The 10,614-nt window shown below is 44.3% G+C and overlaps 1 protein-coding gene across 1 annotated transcript; it reads left to right on the top strand.

Moving 5' to 3' along the window:
* Nucleotides 1-4,565: 4,565 nt before the first annotated feature.
* Nucleotides 4,566-9,791, top strand: LOC141126442 (uncharacterized). Its single transcript, XM_073612382.1, has 2 exons — nucleotides 4,566-5,163; nucleotides 9,145-9,791. Exons 1-2 carry the CDS (start codon nucleotides 4,566-4,568, stop codon nucleotides 9,789-9,791), a joined length of 1,245 nt encoding a protein of 414 aa, XP_073468483.1.
* Nucleotides 9,792-10,614: the final 823 nt, after the last annotated feature.

Genomic DNA, 10,614 nt, shown 5'->3' with positions numbered 1-10,614 from the left:
CCTATATAATGGAGCAGTCAGTGTATTTTCACGTATGGCCAGCAGTGACTGTCAAGAACCAGCCTGGCCAATAGAATATCCACCCCAAGAAAATACGGCCAGGGGTGTCTGCCATGATCCTCAATGAAATTGGCCTACAGAAGTTATCACATGTAGTCATCTTTAGACATGGAGGGAAGATAGAAGTCGTAGAATAAAGATAGATAAAGATAAATAAAGATAGTTACATTTTTTGCCACATCAAACTAATCAATTCTTTCTTTTTTTCTTTACAGCTCTTTCATCATGTAAGTATCTTCTATGGATCTTTGTTGTAATGTGTGAGTCCTCCAGACAGACCCAGCTGCTTGTGGTGTCTTCCTCTAGAGATGGTGGATTGTTGTACAGTATACCGCTCCATAAAAATTCTTTACAGAACCAGCTATTAGGGCAAAAGTCTAAATTGGGTCATATCACCACCAGTATCTGGCCACTACCAATATTTATTTTTAATGGTAGAAATGGACCTCATGCTGGGGAAGATCTCAAAAATACATGTGCACCTTAGCATTATATCAGAGGAGAGGAAATGGAGTTCAGCATCAACAGTGGCTTAAGAAAGTTCCATAGAAAGTGGAGAACATTCAGGGAGAAGAAAAGCTGGGAGAATTTATGGGGTTGATTTACTAAAGGTTGTGTGCTCTGCAGGTGCTAAGTATAGAAGAGCACTCTACCCTTTTCTACCTTTTTAAAATGGAGGAACCCTTGAAATAACCTTTTGTCTTCACGTAACCCTTGCTAATAATTATATTTACAGCTCACAATACAATAGTGTGATGATCAGTGTGAACAATGCTCCTTACATTTGTGGTCACTGGGAAAAATCCCCCCCCCCCTTAAGCCCTGTACACATGGGCCGAATATCGGGGCACAATCAGCCTGTGTGTATGGCAGCCGGTCCAACAGAAGCCGGCCTTACATGCGGCTTCTGTTGAAGGAGTATGACCGAAAAACGTCTGCTGATCTGCATATGATCAGTGCTCTTAGTCAATGGCTGAGAGCACTGACCAGTATGTTCTGGCAGTGGGGGCATCCCCCCTGTCAGAACACAATAGCTCAGCGAGGGAGTTCATTGCACTAACATCGGATTGTTATTACAGGATCTCCTCCCGAGTTCTTACGTTTTTTTTTGTTCAACTCGCTGGGTAAAACCAAAAAAAAAAAAAAACCTCACAGTGGGGTTGATTTACTAGTGCAGCTGCCCTAGAGCTTAGTAAATAAGGTAAAGATCCCCTTTGCAAAGAATACCCAATCACATGCAAGGACAATAAAAAAAAAAAACTGCATTTTTGCTTGCACTTGATTGGATGATGAAAGTCAGCAGAGCTTCTGCTCATTTACCAAGCTCTGGAGCAAGTGATCCTGCAGAGTGCACAGTTTATTTGCCTTTAGAAAAATAAACTCCAGGGTGTACTGGGCTTAACAAATAGATTAAAAGATCATTGGTGTCAGTGGTTACTTATCTGAGAGGCAGAAATCGCTTTTTGCTCAAGGAACCCCTTTCAACCTCTCGAGGAACCCTGGTTGAGAAACCCTGCTCTACTTTATCGAGAAAAATAATGATCAAAGTAAATGTAAACTATATGGCATTAAAGTTGAACTTTAGTTATGGCAATTTTTATATAGTTACATCGGTCCAGCTTGGACCAACGTAAGCATGTATATGCCATACCTGTGGGATCCCCATGGAAGCTGGAAATCAGTGTAGTAGTCAATGCTACTACAGTCATCTCCAATACCTTGAAGGTCCCGTGCCCCTACTCTACTAAATACTCTACTACTCTACTTTTATATCCTGGTGCCAACATGGCAGCATACATGTAGTAGTAGTAGTAGCACCACCTACTTCCACCCACAGGATCGGTGCATAGTTATAAACTGTTGATGCCCACATAGCAGCCAATTTCCTCTAAAATGCTAGTAGTGAATTGGGTGTGCTCGGTATGCTCCCATGCAATGGCGGCAGGAAAGGAAAATACGAGTAAGCTTGATGCAATGTTCTGTTTTCCTGGCGCCAACATGGCAACGTATATGTAGTAGACCAATAACTAGCTACCAGAGAGAGGAAACTCAAGCAAATTAAGGATTTTGAAAGCTCCAGCCTACCAGCCATAATCAGCTATGCGCATGGATGCTCAACCTGTGGCCCTCCAGCTGTTTCAGAACTACAAGTCCCATCGTGCCTCTGCCTTTGGGAGTCATGCTTGTAACTGTCAGCCTTGCAATGCCTCATGGGACTTGTAGTTCAGGAACAGCTGGAGGGCAACAGGTTGAGCACCCATGAGCTATGGTGAAGACTGCTGAGCCTAAAAGTAGTGTTAAACTACAGGTATGCTGCCATGTTAGCACCAGGAAAATGGAAAATTGTATTGTACTCACCCATAATTTTCCATTCTTTGCACCAAAGCATTGCAGTATACTCAGCCCACCCAGTCCATTCTTAACATTTTACAGGGAATGGGGTGTTGTATGGGCGCCAAAACTTTACAGCTATGCACTGGTCGTATGGGCGGATATAGACTGGGCTACTACCACAAGTAAGACAAGGAGAGGGGCGCCTCTGAATAAATAGTACACACTTTAATTAAAAAAAGCAATATCAACTCACATAGGAAAAGGTAATGTTGCACATGGGTGAGCTGGATACCCTCCAGGAGAAGGGTCAGGGTGGACGATCGAGTCATGGTGAGGTCCACTTCTCACTAGTTGTAGTGGAAATCCTGCTAGTCCTTTTTGTCCTCACTGGTAACCGCTGAAGCGGTCAGACACCGCAACGGCCGTTTTCCACCCTTCAGCAGTTACCAGTGAGGACTAGCAGTGATGAGCGCCCTGGCTCTGACAGTTCACCATGTCTATACCCTTGGATATCTGATGTCCCAGCAGGATTTCCACTACAACTAGTGAGGAGTGGACCTTACCGTGACTCGATCATCCATCCTGATCCTGGACGGTATCCAGCTCACCCATATGCAACATTACCTTCTCCTATGTGAGTTGATATTGCTTTTTTTAATTAAAGTGTTTACTATGTATTCAGAGGCGCCACTCTCCTTGTCTTTCTCAGCTCTACTGGATTTTGGCTTCTGGTCTATAACGGTGGCAGCCCTGACTCGCAGACCCACTACCCATCACATACCTATTGTTGGACTTTATGGATTTTATGTGGTCACCTCTGATGTACTAGTGTGTTGTGCCTTTTACTTGTATTTATTACTACCACAAGTATGCTGCCATGCTGGTGCCAGAAAAATGGAAAATCATACTCAATCATATCATAAAGTCTTTCTAGACCTTTTCAACACAGAGGGAAGCTTGAAATAACTTTCTGGTCTCAGGGAACCCCTGCCAAAAAATGACTACAGTATATCTACAACTCATGATACATTGGTGTAATGGTTGGTGGGAAGAATGTTCCTTACACTTGTGGTCATTGAGAAGAATTTCCTCCCCACAGGTAGCTAAAAAGATCAATGGTAGCAGTGGGAACTTAACCCAGAGGCAGAAATTGCTTATTGCTCAAGGAATCCCTAGCAACCTCTGGAGGAGCCGTAGGTTTGAGGATGAGAAACCCTTATATTATGTATCATACTTAACCTAATTTTTCTTTCCGGGTGCCAATCCACGGCAGCATACTGAGCCCACCCAGTTCACCCCTTGAGTTTTACAAGCAATTGGGCTGTTTTGTGGACTTCAACACTTTATAGCTATGAACTGGTCCAATAGGTTGAAGTAGACCAGGCTACAATCACACGTATGCTGCCATGGATTGATGCCAAGAAAAGAAAATTTGCGGGTAAGTATAATACAATTTTTTTTATTTTCTGCTGAGACCATTAGTAGTGTTGAACCACGTGTATGCTGCCATGTTGGCACCAGGAAAATAGAAAATTGTATCATGCTTACCCATAATTTTCCTTTCCTGGCACCAATGCCCACTCAGTTGTTTCCCAGCATTTTAAAGCAAATGGGATGTTGTGTGGGCATCAACACTTTATAGTTATGCATTGGTCCTGTAGGTGGCTACAACCACAAGTATGCTGTCATGTTGGCACTAGGAAAAGAAACAAATTGGGTAAGTATGATACGATTTTCGATTTTCTGTTTGTGGTGCTATTGGTGAGTTCCCTATCACTTCCTGTCTTTATTAGCAGGACAAGAATTGAGGGTAAATCACCTTACCAAACCCTGAATAGCAGTAAAAACCCAACAGAAGTTGTAACCTTTGGCCACCCTACCCAAAACTAAAAAATTGGTTTTACCTGGACAAACACTATAATGAAAGTGAACAATTATGTCTTGAGTGAATGTTTTCTGCTACAATTAGGAAGGTATTCAGTTAGGGTTGTTGTTGTGGTCAGTGGTCTCCTCCATGTCATCTATCAATTCATAATTTTCTCTTTTAAACAGATGCCAGAACATGCGGTGACTGTAACACGACATCAAGGGCCAACTGTGAACTCAGTCAAGGTGTTGCGATTTGCTCCTGCAAATCTGGATATATTGGGGACGGTCTAAACTGTACAGCAATGGTGTTCTGTGATACTGTAAAGTGTTGTCCCAAAGGCTACACCTGGGATGGGAAAAAGAAGCAATGCGTGGACATCAACGAGTGTATTGATGATACTCTGAACCAGTGTTCTCCAACAGATACCTGCTACAACAGGAATGGCATCTACCTATGTTCTATGAACAGGAACGCTGCCTGTGGAAGTTCGGGAAAGTGTAGCGATGACCTGGACTGTCTGGACATAAAGGGGGATGCTCAATGTGCTGATCCTTGCTACAACTACAAGACCATAAATGGAACAGCCCGACTGTACAACCTCGCCTCCCCTGGAAGATTTGATACTGACCGCAACTACTTTGGATGGTTCCGCTATGTTGGCAAGGGGGTCAGCCTAAGAGAAGGGTGTGTGGGTGCCCTGAAGTGTGGTTCCATGCAGCCATTCTCTCTTGCAGGAAAGCACCCAAGCATCGGTGATGGGATAGTCATGGCGCCTCTGCTCAGTAACAGCATTTCGCTTGGATGTGTCCCAGGGCCGAGTATTCCGGTGAAAGCCTGCCCGGGGGGATATTGGGTGTACAAGTACTCGGGATCCCTGCGATTTGATGTCTACTGCACAGGTGAGGCTGCTTCCTTTGGTGGCAGGTTGGTAGGGCTTGGTGGTGAAATGACTTACATGACACAGTGTTCTACAAAGTCCTTAACATCAACCATTCTTCATAGACAACCTATTCAAGTTAGAGACATCAAGGGGCATATGTATGAAGCAGTTAGTCTACTGTAGGTGAATCTTTCAGGAGCATGGGTTTTAAATTACAGTATTTAATTTATCACCAGTGAACAATTGGTGAAAGTTACCTTCTGTCAGGTCACACTTACCAGACAGGTGAGTCCGCTTGGGCAGAGGGTAGGCTCCCTTACGTATCCGATTCGGGGCCCCTGATAGAGTAAACAGGAAGCCCACGAATGCGGAGTGGTATGAGGGCCTGATGTGGAGTCCTGGAGCAAGGTGGTTCTGCAGGCAACCGGTAGAGCTTCAGATAGGCTGGAACTGATGCTGAGCGGGAGCTAAGCAGGGTGGTCACACACAGGCAGAGGTCGGCAGCAGGCTGGCAGCGACAGTACAAGAGGAGCAGGCAGTAACAAGGTCAAACAAGCCGGGGTCAGGTTCGGGCAGCAATCAAGGGAGGTCCAAAGACAAGCCGGGTCACAACGGGTCAACCTTCAGGAACACAGGAACACAGGGAGGATCACGGGAACAAGACACAGAGCTGTTGATCAGGCAGCACCAAACAGAGACAGAGGCAGACCTAAATAGGCTGATTGGCGCCAAAACGCCGCGCACGTGCGTACGCCGATTCGCCAAAGCGCCGCGCGCCCCCGCGCACGCCCGAGCGCGCCCCCGACGCCAGCGTGCACGCCAACGCCACCGGGCACGCCTGCGGTAACGCCCATAGGCGAACGCGCGCTAGCGCGGACGCGCGTTAGCACGAACGCGCGTACGCACATCCGCCCGGACGCCACCCTGCACGCCACGGCTGGTAAGACCAGACACGCCAGTGCCCCCTGGAACACGCGCCCCGGCATGCACGGAGACACGGGCGCCAACGCGCCCCGGCGCACACCGGCGCCCAACCAGGTAACCTCTCTGACACCTTCACTGCTTTACACAGTTAATATGCCCCCAAATGTCACTACATTTTTGGGGGAAATATTGACAGAGAACCTCCTATGAGGTGAAGTATAGACAGATAACCTCCTATGGAGAATACGTATTCACAAAAAACCTCACAAGAAGGGAAATATTGACAAAGAACCACCTATGAGTGGGTGTATTGACATAAAACCTCATATGGGGAATGTTTGTCTAGAAACCACCTATGAGTGGGTGTATTGACAGGGAACCTCCTATGAGGAGAATTATTGACAGGGAACCTCCTATGAGGGGATGTATTGAACGGGAGCCTTCTATGAGTGGAATTATTGACAAAGAACCTCCTTTGAGGGAATGTATTGATATAAAATCCTCCTATGAACTGAAATATGGAATTATTGTTAGAAAACATCCCATGAGGGGAATTTTCAACAGAGAACTTCTTATGACAGAATGTATTGACAGCGAACCTCCCATGAGGAGATGTATTGACAGAGAACTTCCTCTGAGGGGAGGTTTTGACAGAGAACCTCCGATAACAGAGTGTGTTAACAGAGAACCTTCTATGAGGGGAAGTATTGACAGATAAACTCCTATGTAGAGATATATTGACAGAGAACTTCCTTTTAGGGCATGTATTGATAGACAGCTTCCTATGATGGGATGTATTGACAGAGAGCCTCCTATTGGGGAGGTGTTGACAGAAAACCTCCTATGATGGGACTTATTGACAGATTCCCTCCCATGAGAAGATTTTTTGAGAGGACCTCCTATAAGAGAGTGTGTTGACAGAGAACCTTCTATAAGAGGATGTAATGACAAAGAAGTTCATATGAGGGGATGTATTCAATCAAGCCTGGAATGTGAGAACATCGTAGACTTGTTGACTTCTCTTTCATAATATGAACGTCACATGTTGTTGCTTAGCACTCCAAAGCCCCAGTCAAATCTTTTCCATACCTAAAATATCCAACTCATTTCTAATGCTACAAATTTATAGTTATATAGGTTGCACATTTCCCTGGACTGAGCAATGTGCTGCTAAGCAGGTCTGAAGGAACAGCCTTCCCTACCTATGATGACCGCTACACCCAGTCAACACAATGGGTGACTTGAGAGAGGAGCCCAGTAACAGCTGCGACCTTCTCATACCTGTTCCTAGTAGTATGGCTGCCATGCTAACTCATTGGCTTTAATGCCCTTTGGGCCACAGACCGGGAGTTAGATGAGAAAATCTGACTTCAACACAAGTTTACTGGATTCATTTTTTTGTGCTTAGCAGTCAGGCAGTGAGCATTTTTAGTAGGTGAAGTCAGCTTAGGACCTGTTTTTAGAGGCAGCTGCAGGTTTCATTTACTATTGATGAAGGGACACCTCCAGAACTACATCACCATTAGCCATTTCCTTATATGCGGTGTGTGGCCAAGCTTCTAAGAGTCAGGGCAACAGCATTGTTTTCCTGGAAAAAAAAATCAGTGCATGCATGAGGAGCAGAACAGAGAGGGAAGGGAAGGGGGTAGGAGAGGCACCATTCTTTAGTCCAGCAGGCAGGACTGACATGGCTGCTTGGGATTGTAAATAAACTCAGTATATTGTCACAGGTTGAAGTAAATGGCAGCATGTGCATAAATAAGCAAAAAGAGAATTAGTTCAATAAAATCCCCCTAGACTATATAATCACAATATAGCAGCTTATGGAAGTACTCTGTACCACTAAATTAAAGTAAACCTAGCAAACAAAATCAGCCATAAGTACTAGTATTAATAAACAGTAACAGCAACGATGATCAATACTACAATAACTTCTCTGTAGCCAGTAGGCTATAATCGCTTTAGAGTGCATTCTATATGAATGGCTACAATTAAATATAAGGCTCCCTAAAGAGGTACCTCTTACTACGGACAATGGGAAAAGTTCTTGTAAAGCAGCTATTTGGTGAGCAGTGCTTGGCTCTAGTTCTATAGCCGGCTATAAAAGGGGCCCAGTCTTTATGGTGGTGCACATACTGCAACTACAGTCTCAATAAAGTTTGCATGCAGGGAATAAGACTGCTAGTTAGATGGCTGGCCCCTATATAATCAGTCTTTGCTAGCAGCGATAGTTCAATGGCAGCAATGTCCTCTCACTGCAACTGGCCCGGCTGTTCAGATGTCAGCTCACTCCTGAATCTGCCTTTAGTGACTCTGGCTCTCATCACATAGGTTATCAGTGCTTTAGTCTGTATCTCATGTGACAGGCTTGTAGCTGGTTAGTGTGCACTTGGGAATAGCGATGTGTATGCTCCATTATCCTCACAGCAAGGGGAAGTATTTGGCCCGGGAAAATACGTCTCTTTCTCCTTCTCATAACAGTCTCTCATTGGGAATTGTAGAGCAACAGTCCATTAACTTTCATAGCATGGTTCCTTTGTCAAACGACATCTCCCACAGTTTAATGCTGCCAGCACTAAATTCTTGTATACACCTTCTGCTTGTCAGGTACCCCTACGAGGTGGAGGCGAATTACCATGCAGCCCGATAGTTTGCTGGGACATGGCTATACAAATATGAGCCAATGGGTGCTAAAAAATAAAATCTTCGTTTCTCCATTGACATCCAGCCAAGTAGTCTCTAACTTGGGGGGGGGGGGATTATCCACCATTCCATTAGTCTCAGACCTCTGCCATGAGCTGGGAAGGACTCCTGCCGTGGTCACAGAAACAGCTTATTCAGCTGAAACTAGGAACATTGGGAACCGAGATGGAGGCTTGTGCTATGTGTTTTCATAATAACATATCAGGAAAATTCCGTATGATAGTCACACTCACATTGTACTTGTTTGTAGGACCTATAAATCTCAGAAAGTGAGACTTTCTTGCAATGTCAATTTCAGAATAAAACAATATTTATGATTAATTTTTGTGACTGTGTGCAAATGACTGAAACTTGTATCTGTGTTTTATTTCAGATATGGTAGCCCTTGCCCCAGCTACAACTACAACCACAACAACTACTACTCCAACTACAACCCCAACTACAACTACTCCCACTACAACTAATCCCACTACAACCCCAACTACAACAACTCCAACTACAACTACCCCCACTACGATCCCAACTACAACTACTCCTACTACAACCCCAACAACAACTGCTCCCACTACAGCCCCAACTACAACTGCTCCCACTACAACCCCAACTACAACTACTCCCACTACAACCACAACTACTACGACTACAACTATGACTGATGCCATTGAAGGTTCAGGATCAGATGGCTGGATGTCTGAGAGAGTTACTCACCCAAGAGTACGTCGTGCTTTGTATGCAAGGTCACCCACAACTACAACTTCCACAACAACCTCCACCCCTTTGACAACTCTGAGCACCCCCGCTCGCGAGTTGCTTGAGGCTCTTGGACACCTTAAAGCCTTGGTTGGCAGTATGTCAAACACACTTTCCGAATCCGATCGTAAATGGATTAATAACAAGGTGTCCCAAATATCTCAGCAAATAAATGAGCTGGATCCCACTACAATTATTGCTGCTCTCAATAACTTCTCCAGTGAGCTGATACCAGCCGTACACAATTTGTTATCATCCAACTTTCAATAAATACATATTTTATTCTGTCAGTTTATGGTTTCCTGAAACAGCTGAAGGGTAAAATGATTCATGTGCTTGTACAATATAAATGAAGACATGGGATCCTCTATGAAATCCCATCAGACTCCAAGTAATGCTTACTTGTCCTTTCTGCAATGCGCCATTAATGAATTACTATAATTGATATTCTATTCTCTAACTGCAATGTAAACTCTCTTATTAAACGAGCAGCTCAATAAACAATGATAATATGAAAAGCATAATGGCAATGTATATGAACAAAATCTGTGGGGTAGGGGGGTAATTTATCTGTGGCATGGAGGTTTATATTCTTTATCCATGGTTTGGGGGTTAATATACTCCATCCATGGTGTGTGTCCTAATGCACCAGGCAGAGAAAGTCTTCAGAGGGTCTGTCCACTGAAAACTCTCCCTGATGGATTTTTATGTAATTTATTTTATGGCCAACGTAGCAGGAGGAGCACAAAGGTGGGCAGGGACACAGAAATGGGTGGGGAAAGAGGGATGGGTTGCAACACACAAAGTTGGGTGACAATATCCAAAACTCCAAGTATGGGAACAGGGTCGGGAATTGTGCTCCATCTAGCTGTTTAAGTATCCAATAGATAAAGAAACCAGAGGTTGACTCAGAACACTAGACTCCACCTATTACTAAAAGGTCACTTTTTTTAAAGGACGTATCCTTTAAGCTAACGTTCCTTTGGTTAACACTGGTCACATTTTAATTATAGATTTATTATATATTAACTTCAAAAAATAAATGGGAAATGACTGGAATGGTGGCAAATGTATAACGTTTGGTCTGAAACCA

This window comes from Aquarana catesbeiana, linkage group LG02 (assembly GCF_042186555.1).
Source record: "Aquarana catesbeiana isolate 2022-GZ linkage group LG02, ASM4218655v1, whole genome shotgun sequence".
Taxonomy (NCBI): Eukaryota; Metazoa; Chordata; class Amphibia; order Anura; family Ranidae; genus Aquarana; species Aquarana catesbeiana.
This window is presented reverse-complemented; position numbering and strand designations above follow the sequence as displayed.

Excerpts from the sequence above, each read along its gene's own strand:
- LOC141126442 (XM_073612382.1), top strand. The coding sequence starts at position 4,566 with ATGGTGTTCTGTGATACTGTAAAGTGTTGTCCCAAAGGCTACACCTGG. Across the intron at positions 5,164-9,144 it reads ATTTGATGTCTACTGCACAG|ATATGGTAGCCCTTGCCCCA; the intron begins GTGAGGCTGCTT and ends GTTTTATTTCAG.